This window comes from Desmodus rotundus, chromosome 2, assembly GCF_022682495.2.
Source record: "Desmodus rotundus isolate HL8 chromosome 2, HLdesRot8A.1, whole genome shotgun sequence".
NCBI classification, from domain to species: Eukaryota; Metazoa; Chordata; class Mammalia; order Chiroptera; family Phyllostomidae; genus Desmodus; species Desmodus rotundus.
Window position 1 is genome coordinate 54835306 of NC_071388.1, and position 26669 is coordinate 54861974.

The window sequence follows — 26669 nt, forward strand, 5'->3', positions numbered from 1 at the left end:
GAAAAACCTTATCCCACAACCACTTGTGGCAGATAAAAATTGGGAGGGATATCTAGGCTACAGAGATCCCCCTAAGGAACAGGGTCACAGTCCCACACCAGGCCCCCAGCCCAGGGTTCCAGTGCAAGAAAGAGAAGTCCCCATAACTCTAGCTGTTAAAACCCAGCCATCAGCAGATTGCTTGGTAGCTAATGCCAGGTGCAGTGGGTCTGAACACAGGCAGGGCTGACCAGGAGCCATGCCTGGGCAGTTCAGTTGGCTGCAGCATTATCCTGATATGCCAAGGTTGCAGGTTTGATCCCTGGTCAGGGCACATACAAGAATCAAGCAATAAATCATAAATAAGTAGAACAACAAATATCTCTCTCTCTCTCTATCTCTCAAAAACAAAATCAATTAAAAAATGTTAAAAACCAGCAAGAATTGAGGTTGAGGAATACAGAAGGTTACTGGGGTCCCAGGCAGTTCCTCTTAAAGGGCTGTGCAAGAACTTACTCAGACTCACTCCATATGAGCTACAGCACTGGGCCAGCAGCTGGAAAGGCACCAGGGACATATGGAGAGAAACTGAATAGTTTGGCATCAGAACCAGAGCTGGAGGTATGGCTTTCTCCCAGACAGAAATGTTGGCAGAAACTATTGTTCCTTTAATGAACTCTTCCCCCACAGAGCTGACAGGCAGACACCATATCTGAGACTCCGTCAACCTGGCTCACATTGTTTGCCATGCCCTGGTGATTCCCTGAGGCCCTGCCCTACCCCATTTTTGGACCCATCCAACCTGGTTTCAGTGGCTTTTCCATGTGAATTGCCTGTCTTGGCTCATGCTTCAGATTTTCCTAAAATCCCTCTAAACAGCATCTGGCCTCAGCCTGCCCCATTCATCTTGCTAAGTGGCCCAAGCCTGGTACTAAGCAGCAGCTGACCTTGGTTCACAGCTTAACCTCATGGGGCACCTCCAAGCCCAGCACAAGCAGCAGCCATCAGCAGATTGCTTGGTAGAAAATGCCAGGTGCAATGGGTCTGAATGCAGGCAGTTGCTGACTTTTACCTGTACTTCCTGGAGGCCCCAGAGTGAGCGCACCCAGAAGGCAGTTTCAGACTACATTGAAGTGCCACCAGCCAACCACCTCCACAAGTGACACTCAAGGGGAGGACTCAGCAGGCACCAGAGCCTCATTGAGGTAAGTCCTGCTCTGTGGGGTGGGCCGCTGCGCAGCTGATCTTCCACAATGATAAGAGGTTGGTGGTTGGTGGTTGCAGCCAGTCTTTGAAGCTGATCAGCCTGGGGGTAAATCAATCACAGTGACGTACCAACAGCAATCAAGACTCAACTATAAGAGGAGGGTGTATGCAGTCCACATGGCAGGCACATCTGGAGGGCCAAGCTTGGGTGATAGGGGAAGTTGTGCCACTGGACCCCACAAAACACCTACTACATTAGGCCACTCTACCAAACCTGGGAGAGATATAGCAGCTATACCTAATACACTGAAACAAGCACAGGGAGGACGCCAAAATAAGGAGACAAAGAAACTTGGCCCAAGTGAAAGAATAGAGCAAATCTTCATAAAAAGAACTAAACAAAATGGATACAGACAACCTACTAGATGCAGACTTCAAAAGACTGGTTATAAGAATGTTCAATGAGCTTAGTGAGGACCTCAACAGCATAAGAAAGATCCAGTCATAGATGCATCTTTCCATAGAGTAGATCTATTCTACTTACAGTAGAATAGATGAAGCCGAATATCAAATCAGTGATCTGGAATATAAGGAAGCAAAATAAATAAATAAATAAATAAATAGAAACACTCAATCAGAACAGTAACAAGAAAAAGGAATCCACAAACTGAGAATAGCAGAAGGAGCCTCTGGGACAACTTCAAATGTACGAACATTTGTATCATGGGGGTGTTGGAAGGAGAAGAGAAGGAGCAAGAAATTGAAAGCCCATTTGAAAAAATGAAAAAATTTCCTAACCTGGTGAAGGACGTAGAGATATAAGGCCAGGAAATGCAGAGGCTCAAACAAGATAAAACCAAAAAGGCGCACAGCAAGACACATTATAATAAAAATTAGAAAGTTTAGAGACAAAGGGAGAATCTTATAAACAGCAAGAGGAAAGTAGTTACCTACAAGGATGCTCCCCAAACACTGTCAGCTGATTTCTCAACAGAAACTCTGCAGGCCAGAAAGGAGTGGCAAGAAATATTCAAAGTGATGAAAAGCAAGGACGTACAGCCATGATTACTCCACGAGGCAAAGCCATCATTCAGAATCAAAGAACATATAAAGAGCTTCCTCGACAAGAAAACCTTAAGGAGTTTATCACCACCAAATCAGTATTATATGAAATGTTAAAGGGTCTTCTTTAAGAAGAAGAAGAAAACAAATATCAAAAGTATGAACCACCATTTGTTGTTGATAAACAGCAACACTTTATTTCCCACAGTTCTGAAGTCCGGGAAGTCTGGGATCAGGGTGCCGGCAGACTCAGTGTTTGGTGAGAGCCTACCTCCTGGTTCACAGAGACCGTATTTTCTGTGTCCTCACATGATAGACATAGAAAACTACGGTCTCTTCAGCCCCTAAGAGCACGAATCCCATTCATGAGGGCTCCATCTTCATGACCTAATCATCTCTTAGAGCCTCAACTCCTCTCGCCATCACATTGAGGGTTAGGTTTCCACAAATTAATTAGGGGGACAGAAAATTATGCAGTCTATGAAACCTAATTAGAAATTTCCTTGAGACTTTGCTGCTGTTTTATAAAACGGACACAGTCTTCCTCAGCCTCAGATTTCTGATTTCTTGGGAAGCTTCTGAAGTAAACTAAACTTGAAATGCAATAGCACTCACTGTTCACCTGCTGCCCTGAGGAGTGAAGTTAACACCCGGTACTCCTAGCTTGCTTTCCAATGCAGGTACTAAAAAAAAAATTTATTGTTGTTCAATTACAGTTGTCCCCATTCCCCCCATTGTTCTCCCCTGCCCCACCTGCCCCCCATATCAAATCCCCCCCCCCACCATTGTCCTTGTCCATGGATCCTTTATGTACATGTTACTTGACTTGACCCGGGCACTTTTTAAAACAGCTTATGTTTCATATCATAAGTGGTTACATTTTGGACAATGGTTTCAAACCAAAACTATATGAGATTTTAAAAACAGATGTAAAGTGGTTTTGTAAAAATTATGTATATTGATATATTGACCATCTGAAAAAATATAAACTTTTCTTGCATACTTTAATGCAGAGAGTCTAAAACCCATACATTTTGTACCATAATACAGAAAGGCACAATTTTACTGGAATCCAAGGCAGCTCCACAATCTTTTAATATTCCATTTTTCCAAAATATAGAGTTTCCATCCAGGAGCTAGTAATTTAGTTTTAATGGGATGGCCCGCCCAGGGAAGGCTGCAAAATTGAATATTTCCACTTTCCAGTCTTGATAGTGGAAGGAGATGAGACATTTGAATGGCTCGTAGGTGGCCAAAGTTCACATCTGCCCATAAACTGACATTCTGGGTGACTTGGTGAGGAAACAAATAAAGCACCAAAACTTAGTATCTAGAAATGAAATTATTCTGCCCAGTGTGGAGTATAATAGCTTTTGTAACAGCATTTACAAAGTGTAAACAGCCTTTATAAAGTGTTGGCCCTGCTTAAAAACAAACAAAAAAAAAACAACAGATGAACTATGAACTATGTAAACTCTTTAAATAAAAATAAACTGAAGTGTTTGCAGAGTGCATTAAAATAGTGTCCATAAAATGTTGTTCTTTAGAGGACAGTTGATCTTTCGATAATGTAAGCCAGATGTTGACCAGATGCTGCACAGACTGACTTCATCGCAAACGGGACTTTGTTGTCACTGTGGGTAAGCTCCAGTAACTGCTCTCTAGGCTTTATTTAACCTAGGCTTGTACACTTTCAAGTCATGGCAGTCTGGGCTCTCAAAATGCGTGTGTGGAAATGTCAGGACCATCTGCGTGGCAGAGTACAAGCACGCGGAAATGGTACGTTTCTCCGGGGAGAGAGTGGTGAACAAGGGCCATAATTAGAACCCAGTTACAATGTGGTAAAATGCATAATGATTATCTTTTTAAAAGGTGATTCTTGACCAAAGTTCAGGAATTTTGTGAATGAAAATTCTTGTACGTACTTTTTAGAGTACACATCAATAAAAAATAATAGATTGGCAATTCAATGACCCTTTCCTAGAACTATTTCTTTGTGCAATGAGTTTGAGATTCTAAACTGACTTTCTCTTTCAGTGAATATAAATTCTGCTTGCACTTTTTGTTTATATACACACACAAAAATTTTTACACAAAAAAACCTAAAGTGGAAGACAGAAATGATTATGAATTATGTCCAATTTTGACCTTTAAAGATAGGAAACAAGTTGGAGTCCAACAAGGAAAGTAGGTTACATACTTTAAACTTATTGGGTTATGTTTCTAAATTCTAAAAATTATTTTCTAACTGAAGGCAGGAGATAGAAACATTAAGATTCAGGTAACATATTCTCTACCATGTGACTTTGGTTTCTCCTCCTAAAGGTTCCAGCCCTCAGTCTAGGTTCAGCTAGATGGTGTGCTTTTAGCATGAGGATCAGGTGGAAGTGATGATGGTCAGTTCCAGGCCTAGACCCCCAAGAGGCATTCCGTGTTCCCACTTGCCCTCTTTTACCCACATCTTTGCTGTGAGTAAAAAACATGCTGGGGTGGGGTGGAGGGATGGGGAGAAAATGCAGACAACTGTAATTGAATAACAATTAAAAAAAAAAAAAACATGCTGGGGTTAGTCCATGAGGCCTGGCAGGGAAATGAGAGGTTTGTAACAGAGAAAATCTCACTAAGCTGCCCCCCAGGCAACTCATAGATCCCTGAGATTAAATCACTGTTATTTTACGCCAGTTGGTTTGGGAGTGGTTTGTTATGTAGCTCTTTGTGTGGCAAATGCATCTGTGCACAGAGAAACTGCTCTCTAGCCCCGGCAGGACCCCAGTCTCAGGGAAACAGCAATGACAGTCAGGATGTCGAGGAAGGTGTTCAGACAAAAGAAACAAGACAAATCCAGTTTTAGTCAATGGTGTATACAATTTTCCCACGGGCTCAAAAACAAACAAGCTTCAGTACTATCTTGTTACGTGATCTACTTGGGACCCTTAAGCACGGAGAGGATTAGAACTGAGTTGAAAGCAAACGGGACTGAATCTCTAGGAGAAGGTCTAGTATGTCCAGAAGTGGAAACAAATGATGGGCAGCCGGTATTGAGAGGAATGCCGTAGTGGCTTACAGAGAGGACTCGGCCTATGTGGCTTTTGACTTGTCTCTCAAAAGAGCTTAGTGATAGTTTTGTGTGCAATTACAACCCTTCTTATCTTCATTTAACGTTATTAACATCATTCCTTTGGACTATCTCTAATTCATTTTAAGTGGGCATGACAGATACTATGAAACCTATGAACTAGCGCCTTCAAAATTGTACATTATAATCAGCAACAATGTATTTAATATACCAAGAATAATGGGGGATACTACATGAGGAGGTTCCTTGCCTTTAAATAAAGGGCCAATAATGGTTTTTAATGAAATTCTAATTCACTACACTACAACACTAGAGCAACCTAACAGCTTTGAAAGAAATGCATTTGCCAAATGACCCTGAGATCAAAATTTAAATAATTATAGTTATTCTAATTAACCCCTACTCAGGACCCTGATTAATTTCAGAAGTGCCTGAATGAAAGTTTTTCTGCTGCCAAACTTTTTTAAACAATACTCTTTTTAATAACTGGAAGATAACTGGAAGCTACCAAAAGTCAAGAAATAAAAAGTAGTTTAATTTGGATATGCTTCAAGACCCAGTATATTAAATAAAAAGACAGCCACTAGCATAGGATCAATGCATGTTTTATTTGGAAAAACCTTGAATTTTGAAAGCCTTTCTGTATCCCAAGGTTACTGGGCTAAGTAATTTGCTATTGAGTACCATCCAAGGTTATTCATAGTATGATTTTAGGGTGCTTTTATGTATAGCACATGTCAACCAAATTATACTATGCGTAAACCCAATATAAGATGTGTTAAATTGAAATTAAACTTTGTAATTTTTAAATATCCTTTTCAAAGTTTTCTAAACATTTTATAAAAATTAGTAGTAATTTCAATGTTTTTTGTTGAAGATTGGCTTTTAAAAAATTACATTTGGAAATTCTGAAAATAATATTATCAGAGATAATTAAACTGGAACAGAGAAAAAGTCTGATATGTGCATTCAGATTTTTTAAAAAACTACATTTACATACAGTTCAGGAAAACCTCATTTAAGAGCAGAACTCATTTTGTTACACGCTAGAATCACTGAGACACTTAAAAAAATACCTGTACCTGGGCCTTACCCCAAGAGATTCTGGTTTACTTGGTCAGGGTTAGAACGTGGGCATCGGTACTTCTTTTTTAATTCCCCAGGTGATTTTAATGTGCAGCCTGGTTTGAAAACCACTAAGCTAGTGTTTTCTTCTGGATCACTATGGTATGCCTCCTATAAAAGGTGATGAAATCTTAAGCTCAATTCCTAGAAGTACAGTGGACCAGAACGAAGAAGGAAAACAGAACCCGCAGTTATTGGGAAGTGGTGTCCTATTCCAGGGGACAAGGAGAGAGAAGCAGGGAGTCACAGAGGCCAGGACGATGAGATGGTCGTGAAAACCTGCAATGGTTGTCTTGGACAGCAGACGTAGAAAAGTTGCAACCCACTTGCGTTGCTAGCACACTGAAAACGGCATTCAGCTTAGTTACTGTTCCTCCAAAGCCAGAACTAGAGGCAACGGGAAGAAGTTAGGGGGGCACCTGACATCAGCTCGATATAAGGAAAAGCATTCTGACAACAAGAGCTTTTCAATCACAGATGAGCCATCTCCAAAATGCCCAAGGAGAGGCCAGTCAGTGGTCTGTCATGGACATGGAAAGGAAGTTGGACTATATGTATGATCTTTTTTTTTCTTGTACAAATAACATGAATGAACATCCTGAAGCTTCATAAAATTTCGTAAACGGACCTTGTGTTTTTGGAGCTAAAGCAGAAGATACATCTGACTGAGGAAATTCAAACTATTGGCTGGAACTAAGACCGTCTAACCATGAGCTGTTTCTTCTTTGTGAGACTGATTGCACTAGGTTTAACGCAACTGCCTTAGCACTGGTCAAGTCTCTGGATGTAGCATACCCCAGGAGAAAATAGTTCTGTCTTCCAGTATAAACATCGGACTTGTAGATTTCACTCTGATTGCCATTAACGCCTGATCAGACATTTTCATTTAATATGACTCCATTATTAGCAAAAAAATTTCCACGCAGTAAACTACGTTAAAAGTATTGTGTAGTGATAAAAAATAATCACTTACCTTTGTTTAAAAAATTATTCAGTGACACTTGTTAAAGCGCAATAAAGCAAAATTTATCCAGTACCACTGCAATATATATAGGAGCCACTGCAGTGGAATTTTGCAGTGGGAGAGACGGGACTCGACTTGGAATATAGCATGGGCAAGGGAGAATTTATAGCCAAGGAGCAGGGTGGGGGGTGGGGGATATCGAAATGCCTACGAGAAAACATCTGTAGAAAGGAGGGAGTCGAGGTGGACAGACCCAAGAGGACTCCTGCTGAAGGAAGGCCGGGGTGATCAAACATCACCTGGGGAATGTTGGAGGACGATGACCCCAATCATGTATCAAGCATGATCAGATGTTGAGGTCAGGGGTGTTCCTGTAACCTGCCCAGAAATGGGCCTGGGAGAAGGTTCAGGAGCCTAACGTTTGGCCAAGCAAAGAATCTTTGTCACACTTAAAGGCTGATCTTTCCAACTGTTGCTTCTTATTGGAAGCATTTAGGGGGCTTTTAAAAATAATTGATGACCTGGCCTTGCTCCCAGAGCATGGGATTTAATAGGCCAGTTAGAGAGTCACAGCATTCAATGCTTTTAAAAACTCCCAAGTGATTCAAAGAGAAGGCCAAGGCTGAGAACCCCTAAAGTATATAATCTATAAGGAAATTCTCTAAAACTTCAGGATTCTATGTTTATTTTCATTTAACTGTAAAAAGTATACTGTTTGTTTAAAAAAGTAAAGTAAGGAATTCATGCCCATAATCAGCACTCAGATTAGAAAGTTCTGCAGAGCTTAGTAGGCCATTCTGACGTGGGTAGGACTCTCTGAAGCATCTTGTAAATTATCACGACCCAGTTGCTGATGGTTTGCTCATCACTGGGGTGTCGTGAATCAGGAGGAGAATGCCAATATTATGTCAAGTGAGAGAGTCAGCTTTCACACAGATTGCAACAAGCTAACACTGTAATTTCAAACTAATAAATGAAATTGAATTGAATAGCATTCTACACTTGGATCAACAAAAACAAGAAAATAAGTACTATAAAGTGAAGTCATGGCTCAATAGCTTCCCACGTGAAGGAAAAAAGTTTTACTCGATTGTAAATTGTCAGCAGTATGACACAGTGGCCCACTCCCACCAAAAGCAATTTTATATTAAACTATATTAACAAAACTCCGAACTATGAGTAACCTTTGTTTACATACAACTTATATTTACTTAGCATATTGAATTTACATCTGACCACCACCATGGACACAGTGGTACATCATTGCAAATGTAAGGGCAGGGCTGGAAGTGCCGTTAACACTTTGTAAAATCAGCAAGCTATGCTCAGCATGGTGGAGCTTTCAAAGATGGTCATACAAGGACTAGTGAAGAATCTGATATTTAAGTGTAGAAAAGATAACAGGGTGAGAGGCACAGGACCATGGAGGGAATGGTTATGATTAATACTCTTAAGTATTTGAAAGGCCCATGGCATTAATGTTTTCATATTATTCACAAATGTGTAAGTAAAACTTTTAATAGAAGTTACAAAAGACAGATTTTTGCACAACTAAGGAAAAGCTTCACTGTCTCTAGGTCAGGATTCAGTGAACAGCTGGCCCCTGGATTATAATGAAGGATGATGTCTAAGTCATGACTAATTTCCGGTACAATGAAGGGCATGTAACAGATACTGAATAAGCATTCACTAAATGAAGTTTACAAGTACAGTCTGGATGATCAATGACCAGGGAAGCTTGAAGGGGACTTGTTTAGGGTGGGAGCAGCACAGAGACTGGACTACCTAGCTTTTAGGACCGCTTCCAATCTTGAAATTCTATTGTTGGATGATGTAAATTAAATTGCTAAACCCTAAAAGCACTATAAGTTTTTATTTCTAAAATCAATTCATACCTAAATCCAAATTAAATCTATATTTTTTATCACACACAATGATTTTTGCATTCGGTAAAAATAAGCTATGTTGCAAGCTTTGAAACCTCAGTGGCTTCACTTGGCCTTGTAGGTATGTTCCAAATGGGCGAACGATCCACATCACTTCTCTTAGGCCACTGGCCCAAAGCAGTTGCTCAACCCACCAAGCTGTGAGTGGGTGGGAAATCTGGGAAGCACATGGATACTCAGTGAAAACTCCATGTAACTGTTGCAAGAGTAAACCATCATTGAAGATTGAGATTCTGGGCTACAAGTATCTGAGAGGAGATGGCAATGGATTATGTGACACAGACAGAACATCTGCACTTCCTGCTCTGACCTCATTGCAGATCTTAAACAACAGTGTAACACTGGACTAACGTTTGCAAGAAAGTCTGAGGGAAGATGAAACTGTTTAAACACAGTGTCGACAACATGCTTCCTAACAATAGAATCTTACATCTTAACGTCAAGACAAATGTCCCCAATTAAGTAAATCTCATCCCTCTAATCAATGGCAAGTTTATGTCCATTTTTGGAATGTGGATTTATATCCAGTTTTCACAATCTTACTTTGAAATGTAATTAGTTTGATTATAACTCTTGAATCTCATTACTCTGTCCCAAGTCATTATTACTTTTCACACTGGAGTTCACTTTGTTACCTTTTATATGTTTAAGATCTGCCAAATCCTTGACCAATTTTAAACAGTTAATATAGCCTCTGTATTTACATGAAAACACTGCTTCCCAAGTCTGTTTATTAAAACTCTCACATGCAGACAAAAAGATTCTAAGTTCTGAAGGTTTTTTGTTGGTTTGTTTTTTCTGACATCAACCCAGTTACAGCTCCTTAATTCAGTTTTTGAACAGATTTCATACAAGTCCATAGACAGAAGTTTGTAAGTTGTGTTTTCTGTTGTTTTTTTTTTCCCCTGACACCATAACCAGTTATGGCTCTCCTAAACAATGCAGTTTTTGAATAGATTCACAAAGGTGAAATTATAAAATTTTAATTCCATTACTTATACATATCTAGGACCATACTGAACAGATACTAAAATGATATTTGTTTAAAATCAACAAGGCACACCCAAAAAAGCAGGTCACTTGTAACCAGAGTAACAATAGTTTCAGAGAAAATACACAGTGAAGCCACACTCTCCACAGCATTTGGAAATCCAGTTTTCACATTTCTAGTTTAAAACTATTTTTAAATTTAAAGTCAGATGATAGACTTTTTAGTCAGTATATTGGCATGACACTTTTTAAAGCATTTTTCTAAAAACTGTTTTAAGATGCATAAAACCAAATCCATTCAATTCAAACTATTTACTGGAAGTCTAATAAACATAGGGCCCTAAGCAGGTTACTCCCAAACGGACCAATCTTTCTCTCAGTCCTTCGTCCCAGAATGTGGAGGGTTAACAGTGACACCAGTTTCGTTTCATAACACCTTAGCACATCACTCTATTCAACTCGGGGCCCCCATGTATCCCTCTACTCAGGAATAAATGTACAAAATGTCTCAGGTCTTTACCTTATACATCATAACCAAAATACTCATTGATTTATTTTTATTTTTAGTCTATATGCTAAATTCAAAACTCCTATTCCCTCCAGCCTGTATGCTAGGGTCTGAAACTATAAAGACTGAGTAAGTCCCAGTGGCCCTACTGAGGGAAGGTAAATAAACAATCCACCCGGCTAAACACTAAGAAAAGCAGACCCGGCTAAAGAGGCAGTATAGACAACACCCCCTAGTTTCAGGTATCTGTTGCAGGGTAACAAACTACGCCGAACTTCATGACTTAAAACAATGGTACCTTTATCTCTCATGGCTCTGTGGGTTGACTGGGCTCAACTAAGAGGTTCTCTCTTGGGGATTCACATGTGGTTGCAGACAGAAGTCAACTGTGGGGACAACAGTCATCTATAGGTTTGACTGGGTTTGATGCCCAAATAATTCACTCATGGGGGGACAGAGATCAGGAGCTCACCTTCAGCTGTTGGCCGGAGTGCTTGTACAGGGCCTCTCCATGTGGCATGGGCTTTCCAGAGAAAGCGCCTGGACTCTAGAGGGAATGCCCTAAGGGTGAATGCTCCAAGAGATGGAAGACACAGGGTCTCCCATGACTCAACCTGGAAGTTATGCAGTCACTTACCCAGCACTCTCTTGGTTACGGAAGGCCCCCCCAGATTCGGCAGGGGAGGAGCAGTACCAACGTGCGACTCCTGGGAGGCACGGTTCATCGATGGCTATCTTTGGAGACTTGCTATTACAAGCACCCCATCATTTAGGTTTCAGTAACACATACTTTTTAAAAATGTTCTCTCTTCTTGACTCACAGATGGTCAAAAGGGAAGCTGCCTTGGGACAATATGAAGTCAGTGAAGTCACTCCAGTTAAATGAGGGGCACCTGAATCCGTTCCAGCAGCCAGGGCACAAGGTTGCCCACATGAGGGGAAGGTCCCAAGAAGGACATGTTGTCAACATTTGAATGTGTTAGAGGTGAAGTAAATTAAAACTACTTAGTACACCACCCTTCAGCAACTTCAGCAGGAACACATTTTTGAAATTTTCAAAAAGCCAAACACAGATTATTAATTTCACTGTTTGACTCACTCAATTATTTTTTATCACAGGAATCCTATCCTCACTACCATACTGACTAGTTCTGTGATTATGAAGAAAAAAATTACTGTGACTTACCTTTCCCTGCCACAAAGACATTTTTAAAAATATATTTGTTTTCACAATAAAATTCTCTGGAACTGCTCCAGTGTTATGTAAATTATCTTGTTTACTTAAGGCCAGTTATTGGATCCGTTATAATTGAGTCTGGCCACTTCTACACTAATTTTATTACTAGTCCAGGCCCACATTCCCTAGTGAATATGAATTAGCAGTTTACAAAGTACATAAGGAACAATAAACAAGTTGCTTCGGCAGTATGAACTGCAAACACACTTAGTAGCTAACTCTTATTTCAGAATAAGGTGTCCCAATTCCTCCTTTCAAAATTATGTATTGGATATCACAAAAAAAATTCTGAAAAAAATTATCCAATCTAATCATTTTCACTTATATTAGCCTTTAAGAAAAATTTTGAAAGCATGAATATTTTTTAAAAAATGTAAAGCTCTTGCTTTTTGATGGAAATTTAGAGCCTAGTAGTTACCTACATTAACCACAACGTGAGCCAGTCAGTGATGGCACAATCTGGCAAGATTTGTAAAGTATATAAACTATGTAAACACAAATGAAAATAATTTAATAAAGTTTAATAGAATAATGTCATTTTCCAAATATGTACTTTTTTCAATTAATCTGTTATCTAACCATTAATGCTCACAAGAAGAAAAATATGCTTTGATTTATCCATTTCTCACCTGGAAGTTATGAGCTTTGTCAGATGTAAAGTTCTCCTGAGTCAGTGCAGAATTATACAACACAGTGTGGTTTATACTTAAAGATTCTTTCTACCGGTTCACAGTAACATTCCTGAAGAAAAAGCTGCTGAACATAAATTATCATTAAGAATAATGTCTTTTAAAATGATTTTATAATTAAACAGAGTTCACTCATTACAAATCAACATAAAAAATGTTCTCCTCCATTCCTTAATTCTTTTTGCTTTTGTAGACGAATATTTCCTTTGGCGAAGGATGTTTTCAAAGAAACAGTGTTTTCTTATTTATGGCATGCATAATCTGTTCCATTTCATTTATTAAAACTATTATTTCAGTTGATTACTTGTGTGTTTTGTATTATTAAATAGGCAGAAATTCCTTTCTAACTTTCAGAAGAGCATACATATTCATATTTTTTTAGTCAACCATTTCTCAGGAAAGACAAAATAACATGCAAAAATAATCACTGTTACTTGATTTATCAAAATAATAAAAATTAAACACCACTACCTCAAAAATCAGCAAAACCTACTTTTCCAAATGAATATTTTCTAATATATTTTAACATATCAAGAATAAAGACAAAAATATAATTTAAAATTAATCTTTAATTTTCTTAAACCTCTCAGGAAGATTTAAGATTTATGAAGTCCACAAATCCCTAGTATGTAATTTACCTATCCAATTTTTCTAATTCCTTTTATTAGAATAATTTATCTACATAGTGCTTGCATTTTTAAAGCATGTCTACATGTATTTTTTTCTACTCTTTACTTATTTTTTAGTATATTTCTTTTCAAATTTAATCCAAAATTTGCTGCTTTTATTAAATAACGTTATACATATCCCCCCCCCTTTTTTTTTTACCTTTGGCTTTTTCTTAACAAAGTGCTTTTCTAAAAGAAGTCAGTTATTCTTCAAAAAAAAAAAAAACCAGAGAAAGTCTTGCTATTCTAAAAGACCAAAAGTAAACAGTCTTATTTGACAAAGGCTGCTTTCATAAAGTCTGAAAGACTTTAATTTTCCAAAAATAGTCAACATCTAGTCACAGAGAGGTATTTACTGAAACTGACTGCTAAACTATGACTAAAAGTTTTATTTGGTTTTCCTGCAACTTGAAGAGAACTTTTGAACAGGCCACTCCACATTCCAAATGAATGTCAGGCCCCCAAACTGTCATACACGATGGGCTTTCGGGCCTGACAAGCAGGAAAATTAAGCTGCATATGACAGACAGGAAGATGTAGTAAAGGAATATATAAAGTCTGTCATAGGATGGACTACTCAATTCACATGGTAGTTGTTTTCCATTTTTCTAAAGACTTCATTTATTTACTTATTTTTAGAGAGAGGGGTAGGACGGGAGAAAGAGTGGGAGAAATACATCGATCGATTGCCTCTCATGCACCCCTTACTGGGGACCTGGCCCGCAACCCAGGCACGTCCCCTGACTGGGAACCAAACCAGTGACCTTCTGGTTCGCAGGCCCGCACTCATTCCACTGAGCTATTGTTTTCCATATTTTTATTCTGTAGAGGGGTAAAATTTGATCTCTTAGGTAAGTTACCAATAAAGTTAAATTACTAGTTTTTTTTCAAAAATAAAGCCAAATGGAAAAAACTAATATGCTCAACCACTACAAAGTATCCGTGTGAGGGGAAAATATTTGTGCTGATTCCTATGCACATTAGGAATTAGAAAAAAACTGCTGCCACGATGAGCATTTAGAGCCTTTGGTAATGTACGCATGCACATGCACACATGTTATCTTTGACGTTAATATACTTTACTTAATCAAATCAAATTAGTTATGGGAATTCTCTTTCTACTGTTTTTAAGTTAAACAATAATATACAAATTTATTTCCATAGAAAAATCATTCATTTCCTCAAAAATAAAAAATAGCAATGATATAATCTAGGAATTCTACTTTTGGGTATCTAAAGAAAACAAAATCATTATTTCAAAAAGACATCTGCAACCCCATGTTAATTATGGCATTATTTATAATAACCAAGACATGGTAACAACCTAAATATCCATTGACGGGTGACTTGATAAAAAAGTTACACCCACAGACACAGACACAGAAAATGGAATATTTGTCAACCATAAAAGAGAAGGAAACACGGCCATTTGCGACAATATAGATGAGCTGTGAGGGCGTTAAGTGAAGTAAGTCAGACAAGACTAATACTGTATGTTCTCCCTTATATGTAGATTCTAAAAAACATGAACTCACAGAGAGGACAGATTGCCAGGGCTCAGCATGTTTCGAGCTGCTGCTTTCTCCATCCATCCAAACCTGTCAGTTTTCCATCTTTCAACTTTTCTGACCTACTTATGGGAATTTCTCACACTTTTCCTCATTAATCATGAATTTTTCTTTTAAAAAGGACATGCACATTTCATGAAATCTGGGATAAGGACAACAGAAACTGTGCTCAGCTGAGTGCTTCAATCCAATTTCTGGAAACATGGCACATGGTTAATATAGTTACTCTAGGTCAGCACCCATGTACACCACAACCAAACAAACTAGGATTCTGGAGACATCATTCCTCTGAAATGACCACAAGGGACAGTGAGCTGGCTCGCACTGGGATAACTCCACTTTTATAATAAGAGTCTGTTTCTACTGGTGGCATCCATGACATACCAGCGGTTACATATATGGAATACCATCCCTGAAGTATGCTAAATATAAATCACAAATCATTATTAAAATGTCTTCTCTACCAACAATGGGATGGACAGTAGGAATGTACTCTGGGTATTAAGTGCCACTTAAGAGGAGAAAAGAGGTAGAGCCCCCTTCCTTATTTCCTCAGCCCACCTCCCAGTAATTACAACATCGTGTTCATCACCACATAACAGGGCCTGGCCCACAGTAGAAACTTGAAAATCACTATTGAATAAATTTATATTGAATAAAATTATGAATGAAATCAGTAACATAATAAATATAGTTCTACTTCCTTACCTGTAAAAGAAGTTAGATAAATTTCTAGTCACTTTAAGATTGATGATATTAATTCTATGTATAATTCCAGTTTTCATTAAGATATGATACCTTGGCCCTGGCTGGTGTGGCTGAGTGGGCTACACACCAGCCTGTGAACCAAAGGGTCTCTGGTTCAATTCCCAGTCAGGGCACATACCCTGACTGGGTTGTAGGCCAAGTCCCCAGTGGGGAGGGGACGGACGCATGAGAGGCAACCACACATTGATGTTTCTCTCCCTTTCCTTCTCCCTCCCTTCCCCTCTAAAAATAAATAAATAAAATCTTAAATAAAACCTTAAAAAAACAAAAATAAAGATACCAGGAAATATACCAAGCAAAATGAAAAAAATCATAGCCTATTATAACCAGATATTCAGCCTACTCCATTATAATTCCCTTCTTCTTGTTTAAAACCCACACCCGAGGATATGTTTGTTGATTTTAGAGAGAGAGGAGGGGGTGGAGAGAGAGAGGGAAACATCAATGTGAGAGAGAAACATTGACTGGTTGCCTCTCATTTGCGCACAAACGGAGGATCAAACCCACCCAGGTATGTGCCCCAATCAGGAATCGAACCTGCAACCTTTTGTTGTAGGGACAACACTCCAACCAAATGAGCCTCTGGCTAGGGCTAATTCTCTTTTTAAGATAAATCACCAATAATAAAGATAACAACAAAAACTTATTTTAAATTATTTTATTTATCATAATTTTCTAACACATGGTGTTAGAAATATGAATTTTGGCACCATGATTCAGAACTTTTTTCAAGTTTAACCTATAAATTAAAAACAGTAGCTACAATAAGGACACTTAAACCTCACTGAGAGAATTGGTGAAAATCAAGGTACAAACTGTTTTGTGTAGGGAAATTATTTCAAAGTGGAATTTAAAAAAGCTAATAAAAAGAGTAAGAAGGATAAAATGCAGACTATGCTGGGAACACAAAATAAGCAAATAACCCTCCCTAAAAAGAGAGTAAGGAGGGAGGCAAAGGGAAAAAGGGAAGAGAGGCTCGCCAACTTATTTTCCTGATATAAAATTCAAGTACTTAAAAAAATCTTTTTAAATCATAAAATGCTGCTACTCATCTCCAAGAAAAATTAATCCTTATAATTTTCTAGAATTAAAGAAAAAACAACCACCTTCTTTGACATAAGGACACTTAATGATCTTAGTCAATATTTAAGGAATTGAAAGTTTGAAAGCTTTTCTAAATCTAGTATCTACTTAATATAATCTACCTTGGAAAATTCATCTGAAGGAATGAACACAGGGCTTTATTCCTAATACAAATGTAAAAAAATCTAACAATCTAAACAAAAATGTTTTCAACTGGATATGCAACTCATTGTATTTTGCACTAAATTCTTAAGGGAAAACATTGTGTAATACTGTTCTTCGTATTCCGCCAGGAACAACTATAAAACATACCTACATACGAGTTCAAAAAAGTACTTACACATTAATTGCACACAAATTCAGTTAGAATTCCAGTTTTCCAACATTTCAAAAATTGCCAATTTTCATTTATTTCCATTTTATCTAAATGGTGATAAATAAAATTCTTCTCAGGCTTTGTTAAATAAGAAAATATCATTAGTCTCATTTGTCACTTGTACATTTGTACCTGAATATTTCATCAACTGGAACAAAAATTCAGGAAACTGTCATTATTCTCAGAGATAATAAGGCAAAGAAATAAATATTCACTTTAGCTTTTTCTTTCTTTTCTTCTTCAATCTGTGTTTTAAGGCTCAGAGCAGATATTAGGATATATCAAACAATTTTTAATAAAGTTTTTCAAATGTTTGGCCCAAAGTGAAGTTGTTCTGTTGAAGTTACTTAAATATTCCTCTCATCTTCTCAAGCACAACTTCAAACATGTTCATGCCAGTCATCCATTCCCAAAAAAACGATCCAAAAGAGAGTGAATAACTTAGGGGTCTATAAATGACACTGCAATGTATCTCGTTCCATTTTTAACGGGAAGTCCTTCATGCAGATGCGTGAGTCTCCCTGGATGCATGAAGCTCCAGCCCTTTCTGGGTGATTCAATGGAGCAATTGTACCTTAGAAATTTGCATCCACCTCCCTAAAAGAGAGAGAACAAATCATGTATTAGCCTATTATGTTTAATTCTTTTTATCAGTAGCAAAATTCAAATTATGCCATAAAGCAGAATCTTTTTTAAAAAAGGATAAAGGCCTTTTTGTAATGACATATTTGAGAAATGTAAAGAATAAAACCCATAATCACCTGAAAATCTTCCCCCACGTTATTGAGTGCAATGTTGATGGTAAACGTAGAAGCATCGTGATGAGGACGAAGAGAACGCTGTCTATCTGGGGAGTATTTTACCACAAAATTCAATAGTGCAAACCCCTAAAAGGCGAGGTAAACAAATGCATTTGTATCAACAGAAACATAAAATAGCATATTTGTGTAAAAACTAGTAGGAGGTAGGCAGGAGAAACAGGAGAATAACTACCTTTGTATAATAGCCTGCAAAGACCTTCAGTGTCACCGGAGCAATAAACTCCCGGATAAAATGAAGCCATACGTTCTCCAGATCAATTTGCTTCATGTGGATATCATCAGTTGGGACATTTTCATAACCACCGGATATACGGCTATCCTAGAGAAAGCATTCATGACATCATAAAGTGCGGCCCACAAGCAATCCACATTTATACTATCTTGGTATTCTTTTCAACCCCGAGACCATTGTGAACAAAAAAAAAGAATAGTTCAATTATGGCACACCATCTACCTTAACTGTAAAACTATAAAAAAACTTAGGTAACATGGCTTTGCAAGTATATCAATGAAGCAAAACACTGCAAAGTCAGTAGACTCCTGTCCAACTTATTTAATGTGTTAACCCAAAATTAAAAGGCCAAAATAAGAGGCAACAAGTATTTATTTGAGATGCAGAACAATAGCTATTCAGAAAGCACTGATGCAGGCAGAAACCCAGAGTGTTCACATTAGGAGGCAAAGACATGGGGTATTTATGAAGAGGGAAGGGGAACAACTATGCCAATAGAAGGAAGGCATTTCTATAGGCACAGATAAGCTAGCACAGTGTTGCTAATGCTAGGCAATGCGTTTAATTTTCAGTCCAGGTGGTCATAACACCTTCTTTCTTGCCATCTTTGCACACAGTTGTTTGGGATGCAATGCTGCTCTGAGGTCGAGTCCAAGGCCCTTTCGCCCTGTTTCAACATTCTAAAGATTTGAGGAAGAAGATGTGCAAGGCTCTGCGATGGCAGCTCCAACTCCATTTTAAAGTGGCTTCATTTATTCAACGTATTATTTTTTACATATGTGTATATGAGGTCTGACTATAAAGTAGGTAAAATTAATTTCCAAAGCCCTCCCAAGTCCCCCCAAAATGAGGTTTTTACAGTTACTCTTCAGGCAGTCTTAGCGACTTGATGGGCAAAGATCCTCTGGATTACCAACCACCAACACTAGCTCTCCCCACTCTGTTGCTCACATCTTCTTTGTGGGACCCAAAGTCCTTCCACGATAGGTTCTCATTATTCTTCCTGTAAACTGTTGACTTCAAGTTCCTCATCATTCTTCTCTTATCTCCCCGCTCAGCTTACTCACTGAAGTATGTAATTAAGCAGAGGCAGTAATATTCAAGAGCTTCCACTTAAATTCCTTGGTACTGTTAAGAAGCTGGCATGTGTGAGTTCTCAGAGGAAAGGAAAAACACTGAACCACTGAGAGCAGGACTCCCTGCCAACTCTTTTACGCTGAATGTAAATGCAAAGCTGAATTACACTAATGGCATTCGAACAGATTCTTCCTTTTCAAGTTGTGTACTAAAAAAAAAGCTTAAGACAACCAACTGGATAAACCTAGTATTTAGAACAAAAAGTAACCTTGAAGAACATCACAGAGTAAAGACGTACACTACCTTACCATTTCCAGCCTGGGGACACTGACTTTCAGGGACCATCCAGTGTAATTATATGCATAAATGAGAAACTGGGCCCCAGAAAGATCAAATGTTAAACACTAATTAGTAGCAAAATTAAAAGAGCTTTCCTGACAGTCGTGGCTAGCCCATTCATTTCCGTCTACTCAAAGTTGTACTCAGCTCTGAGTTCTCTAAATACCCACCCCTCCCTCCTGCCCCACAAACACATTTTAGTTTTCCATGTGAAACTCCAACTTACGTGATGTTTCCCCCCAGACCACTGGCCATAATGCTCCATTTCTTCCACCAGCTCGTCACAGGCTTTTTCAGAAAATATTGGAAACCAAAAGACATCTGGACAAGGCTACAAAACATGGCATCACCATTAAGAGAGTAACATTTTGTGTCTTTTAACTAATAATGAGCATTTCAAAAGTAATAGGACAGAATAGTCAATATTTATCTCACGTAGATGTCCTTTTTAAGAAGTTTGTCACTATTATGGCATTACTATTGTATTACAAATAATACTAGTTTGGGTTTTTTTTTTTTTAAACACATTCTCGGACTTTTAAAAAATATTTTAACATCAATGAAATCAACACGTGTCTTAAAGCCGTAGCCAAGCAGCCATTGCGATGTAGTTCGAATGCCACAGTGCTTGGTCAAACATTCCTTCTGTCCTCACCTTGTGTGTCCATGTTGTGTGGATGTGTCTGTATATATACATGCATTTAGCTGGTGTTGCATTTGCTGAACTGAGTTGCCCTTTAAAATGTCTTTTTACATGATTTACACTGTGATTTGCAACAGAAACAGTTATTGTATATACAGTACACTAGAACATGTAACATCTATGCCTTAATAAGTCTAAAATAAGCCTTTAAACATATATAAAATAAAAAACTCTAAATGATGAGAAAACACTGTGTTATAGTTTAATTGGCAGCATTTTTTTTCTTTCTCACAGTACATAAAACAACACATCTCAGAATCAGACACCTTACACTCTCTGATATATACGGTATTAGCAATAGTTTGGGATACTAATTTAAAACAGTGTTCATCTGTAAAAAACACCCCTGAGAAGAGTCTTGGGGCCCGATTTCTTTCAAAGGTAATCTGTCACTAAAAGGGATCGGCCAATGGCTTCGTATTTTCAGTGGTTTGAGAAAGCTATGACATTGGGAGTGCCCTGAAAAAAACTCATAATCTTAAACTCTTGGTTCATCTGCACGTTCTACAGTTTTACAGCTATATGATGACCCTTAAGGCTACAAAATTGGGGATTAAGCCATTTGAATTTCACCTAAATTAGGGCAGTTTCTCCTCTTTCACAACGTCCTCTTCTAAAGCAGTACTATACTAATAATTTGCCCTTCTGGAAAATATATAACAAAAATGCTCTACATATCATAGTAATTATTTTTTATTCATTGTTTTATTTTTAGAGCAAGGTGAAGGGAGGGAGGAAGAAAGGGAAGAAATATCGATCAGTTGCCTCTTATACGCACCCCTCCTGGGACTGAACCCAAAACCCAGACATGTGCTCTGACTGGGAATCAAACAGCTTTGCTGGATGATGCCCAACCAACTAAGCCACACCAGTCAGGGCTCAGAGCAATTATTAATACAAACCTGTTCAACTATATTTTCAGTGAAAATCTTTGAATAATCACGGTTTATGTACTTTTCCTTCCAGTCCTACCAAAAGAAAAAAAAATCAATTGCACAGATTAAAACAAATACTTTTACAAAAACTGTAATAAAAATATAAAGTATATGCATTTTAGAAATTGCTCAAACAACATAAATGACTGTTTGTTTTGGACAAAATAGGAGTTCTCAGAAACCACATTTATGTTTTTTAATATTTGCCTGTTTCTGTGTTTGATCACATCTTTCAATGACACACAAAATTTTTATTTATGAAGTTTTGGACCTTAGGATTTTAAAACTTGAGTAATCTATAGTGATTAGATTTATACGCTATACCATATGCATATATACAGGTAGACAAATATGTGTTTAGAAGTGAACAACAAAATCTATCAATAAATATTAGTAAATATTAACTAACACATTTATCAACTTGAGTCTTATACTTTTATTATACTTTTTATAGTGAATTCCTCTAAAATAATTTCAATTTTTAAAATGTATTTAAAATTTCTTCCTTCACTTCAGTTTTAATATTTATCAATGAATGATCAAAGGGTTACTAACACTTCACTTCTTTTAATTACTAAAATTAGGATGTAAGACCATATATTAAAAAATAGGTCCTCTTCACGCTACCTCATGAACCTGATTCTTCTCTTTAACCAGTTGCTGACACATCAACCACACACTAAAATCTCTCAATCTTTGTCAACATCAGCTAAGGAATCCTTTTCCTGGGTCAAGTGTTTCATTTAAAAACCCAATTATTTATAGGGTATATATTAAAATAAATGATTTCTTATCCAAAAAGATCTCTTCTTAAAAGTATTTAGACAGTCTAACAAAATTCTTAATTTTCTCTTTACACAGGAAGCAAACAGGGAAGAATTGAGGTATGGATGTAAAGTAATTCCAATCAAAATATGTTCCAAAAATATTATTTTGAAATATACCTTTTGTGCCTAGGTTTCAGAGGAGTCTAGATAATTTATATGGCATTCTTAGTTTTGCATATCTCTGCTTATATGTAGCTCAAATATTTTTGATATAGAGAAGCAAAGCTATCTTCAAATTCTTTAATAAATTTTATTTTTAAGACATAATAATAAGGATCAAATTACTATATTATCTCAAATTACTGTATTCCCTCTAATATTAATTAGCTTTCTGATTCCCAAATATGGGAAAAAATTAGAAGTAAATAATAATTCATAACACTTCAGAACCTTTCTGTATTCTTTCTTATATATCATTACTGATTTTTAAAGTTAAAATAAAGTTCCTAAAATTTTACATTAATTTTTCATTTTAGACCACATTTCAAATATCATTGAACAAACTGTGACCTTACTAATTTCTTAGTAAGAAATTAGAAAGTCTGATAAGAGGCAATCATTAAATATTTTGCCATGTATCTCCCCCACAAGGCATATCCATAAGGCTAATTTCCAAAAAGACAAAGTTTATAAAGCCATAGAAAGAAAAACGGTCCCAAACTTCCTTGTGATATTATCATTGCATACTCTCCAAAGATTTGAATTTTTACACAAACATCCACAATTCAGGATATAATCTGGAATATTTTTCCAGGAAGCTAACATTACCCAAGAAATCAAATAATTCTCTTTCTCGAAATAACAAGACATTCAGTACTAAATAAAATACGTAATTCCACCCTCACTATTTAAAAAGGCCTCTTCTGAAGTCTACTCCTGTGAAAGATGACGATATGCAGCTAAAAGGGACTGAAAGTTCTTTTAAGATACAAAAATCTCAAAAGATACTCTTTTTCTATTCAATGGCCTTCAGAGTACTCAGAGGCCATTAAATTTACTATTCACAGATGTCAACTACTCCTGCAAAATAAACAGAATTCTGATAAGATTAATTGAGTCTTTGTAATTTAAAACTTTCACTATTGGCAAGGGAAAACCTAATAGTAGTATTACAAAGATGATTATTGAAGAGAGTACTTTCCCTTGAATAAATGTGCTGACTTCACTAAAAAGAATAGGCCCCATTAAGAAAAAAAAAAGTTAATTCCTGTATGATTTATATCTTTCTGTAAAGAAATGAGTTTAGACTTTAAAAGGAAATAGTTTCCTCAACTTAATACTTTCTTTATATGCTGAATCCACTTACTCTGCAATTTTCTCTGGCTATCTTTGGTATGCATTCACAAAATTGTTATTAAAAAAAAAATAAACAAAATGATAAAATAAAATGTATTTTCCCAAACTAACTTGAATTTTCTTCTTGAAAATCAAAATATATTATTGTCATGTTAGCTATTGTAAGCATTTCTTATGAAATTGTGATTAAAAACTTGATGGTACTTTTCAATACATAAGTAGAAATATTGGGAGAAATTTTTAAAAACTGCCAATTACCTTCCCCAAACCTAATATATGTCTAATTTAAAAGAAAGTTCTTGGTCAGGTTTTGATCTACTCTAAAGGACATAAAATATAATTAACTATGGCTTTTAAAAAATCATATAATTAAAAAAAACTTTTAAAGCCTCTTACTATATTTTCATATAATCAACCCTATTTATTTTCATCCATTTAAGTTACAGGAAAATAAGTAAAGTTGAGTATGAAATACATACCACAGGATTCTCAAAAATCTGCCAAAGGTCATTGTTATAATGGGAAGTATTGTAATTAGCAGTTGATAGTAGTCTCCCAAATTCGTGTCTGTTAGAAATGTACATAAATACACCCTATATGTCAAAAAATAAGAGTATTAACAATCTTAGAATAAAGTACAAAAACTACAGCTAACCACAGAAAAATATATAACATGAATTTCAACTTTTATATTTTCATTCATGAACATGCATTTTTATTTTTCATCTAAAACATGCATGACTGAAAATGAGAGGAATAAAATGTTGATTCATTATGAATTCAGCCACCATACAAAACTAATTAATTGCTAGCACTGACACTCAACTGAAAAACAGACGCGGCAGAATGGACTGTTTGTGTCCCTTTCTCTTTGATCCTACAGGTAGACATCGGGAAAAATATTCCTGTTTGAAAGCAGAAGTATTTTTAAACACGAAAGTTCAATGAATTGATTGTACCTCTTTAGGCTTCTTTCCCTTTCAAAGAATACATCACATTTTTAAACAAGAATTCAAATGGCAATATTATTTCATCACTCTATTTTATTATTTTATTATCCTAACGCTTAAAAACCAGACACAGATATTGCTCATACATTATAAGGCAGCTAAAGAAAATTAGTCTTATATCCCTGTCCCAAACCAGATAATTGTGGCAACACCACTAAAGTAAGGTAGTTTCATTTTGTACCTGTTTTAATGGTAAAAGGGTTAGTTATTAGTAACACAAAAACATTCATGAAGAGTGCCCAAATCTCATTTTTATTGAGATGCACTTTATGCATACTCCTACTTCTTCTCTCCTTAAAAAAAAACAAAAACTAGGGAAAAGGATTAATTGAGGTTTCATTTTCTCATCTGTCAACATAAAATGTAAATGAGCACAAGGAACCGAGAGCTGAACATCTCGCAATGCCCACCCCGAGTACACAAAGCTTACAAGCCCATAAGCAGACTCAGAACCAATGAATACCAAAAGTTTAACAAGCTAAATAGAAAGAAGACTCTTTAAAAAACTTTACTGTTAGGCAGTACACTATATCTTATATTAATTAAATCAACAAAAACAAATAAAAAGAAATAAAAATAACACCTTTGGGGGGCTGAGCATTTGGAATGTTTCCGGAGTAGGGGAGTCTTTTTCCCTTTGTACAGTCTAAAATGAAGAGAAGCATTGGGTAAGTTGACCTGCACACCCACTCTCTCAGGTATTCTCAGGTGATAGAATAGCAACGCTTGATGAAAAGCTGACATTCTGAAATGTCCTTCATAGAAAACATGCAGAACAAGCAAAGCTTATAGTGCACACAAAGAAACCATTCCAGCCCTTTTTTTTTTCTGATGAAACATAAATCCAAGCTCATTCCGTAGAATTTCCATTAGACACAAGTCAAGACAAAGAAAAAAATGTGTAAGAGAGGCCATTCCAGGATGCGCTGTTGAGTCAAATCAGCCAAACATGAGCACAAATTACAATTATAGAGACTGAGACTATTCAATATAACAATGCACACAGGGTTTGTAGTAGAAACGAACATATTCAAACAACACATGCCTTATTAAAGTAATAAAAAAATACTTGCCAACTTTTTTGATTTTTCCTAAAATTACATTTGTTTACACAAATTTGAATAAAATAATTCAATCCTTTCTAAAACAGAAAATTGTATAAACACATTTTAAAAGATATTTATACATTTTGAAAAACAAACTCTTTTCTACAGTCATTTAAGTTAATATAATGAAAGTAGAATAATAATGTATCATTAATTTTGGGGATAGATAAAATACACTATATACCTCAATCCTTCTCCCGGTTTAGTGGTAAGGAGTGTGGAGACATTGATTTTCAGAGTAAAAGAATATTCTTAACTGTGTAAATGATCATTTCACCCAGGCTCTATCTAATTAGTTTTAGTTAGGTCAAGTTTTCAATATAGAATTTCAAATGGAAGTAAAGATGAATTTTTAAAAAATGAAAAGCTGATTTGTAACAAATTCATTTTGATTATTGAATCCCATTGTTGTTTATGAGTTAGTGTAATCACCAGCCTAATTTTTCAAATGTTTCGTAGGTAAACATTCACTAATTATCTTCCATAATTGTTCCTAATTCTTCAACACAGAACCAAAAAAATTGGCTAGTATTTACAAATCAGAAAGGAAAGGAACGTCAAAGACAATGGCACATCAACTGGGAAAGCAAGCCACTTTCTGACAGCGTCCAGCAAGCCATCAGCACAGCCTTACCATTTCTCTAGCATTTCGGCAAAGAGCCATGTCCGGATCCAGTCTATCCCGAACAAAATAGTTCCTTTCATTCATTTCTGATCGAAGAGTCTTTCCTTTAATTAAGTATACATTAGCCATGTATGGGACATTCCACAGCCCTCTGAAAGTAAAGAAAAGACAGTCCAAAATACCACAAATACAAAATACTTAAAGTTTTATTTTTGTTTTAAAAATAAATACCTTGTATGTTTCAAATTTTATCAAAATTATTGAAACAAATTACATGGAAATGCAAATATATTTAATGCTATATGACATATAATTATATGAGATTATTTTTGGCAAACACTACATTTTTATGAGATAAATCACTACCTCCCCTAAATAAATTTTATTTTAAAGTTGATACTGGTTTGACATTTTGGCTGTCACCCCCTCACTTAGTTGTTACTAATAGAATAG

At 36.5% G+C, this 26669-nt stretch overlaps 1 protein-coding gene across 2 annotated transcripts in view; it reads right to left on the reverse strand.

Annotated features, from left to right (window-relative positions):
* Positions 1 to 16429: 16429 nt before the first annotated feature.
* The window catches only part of PLOD2 (procollagen-lysine,2-oxoglutarate 5-dioxygenase 2), an 88110-nt gene continuing 77870 nt past the window's right edge, over positions 16430 to 26669 (reverse strand). Inside the window, exons 13-20 of one of the 2 annotated variants that reach the window (XM_024556314.3) lie at positions 26226 to 26367; positions 25069 to 25131; positions 23955 to 24068; positions 21320 to 21385; positions 19941 to 20045; positions 18239 to 18385; positions 18007 to 18132; positions 16430 to 17842 (exon numbers count right to left, since the gene is read on the reverse strand). In XM_024556314.3, the coding sequence (XP_024412082.2) occupies positions 17687 to 17842; positions 18007 to 18132; positions 18239 to 18385; positions 19941 to 20045; positions 21320 to 21385; positions 23955 to 24068; positions 25069 to 25131; positions 26226 to 26367 (919 nt within the window). In that variant the 3' untranslated portion in view covers positions 16430 to 17686. The remainder of the gene's footprint in view (positions 17843 to 18006; positions 18133 to 18238; positions 18386 to 19940; positions 20046 to 21319; positions 21386 to 23954; positions 24069 to 25068; positions 25132 to 26225; positions 26368 to 26669) is intronic. The other variant, XM_024556315.3, reaches the window with a different exon arrangement.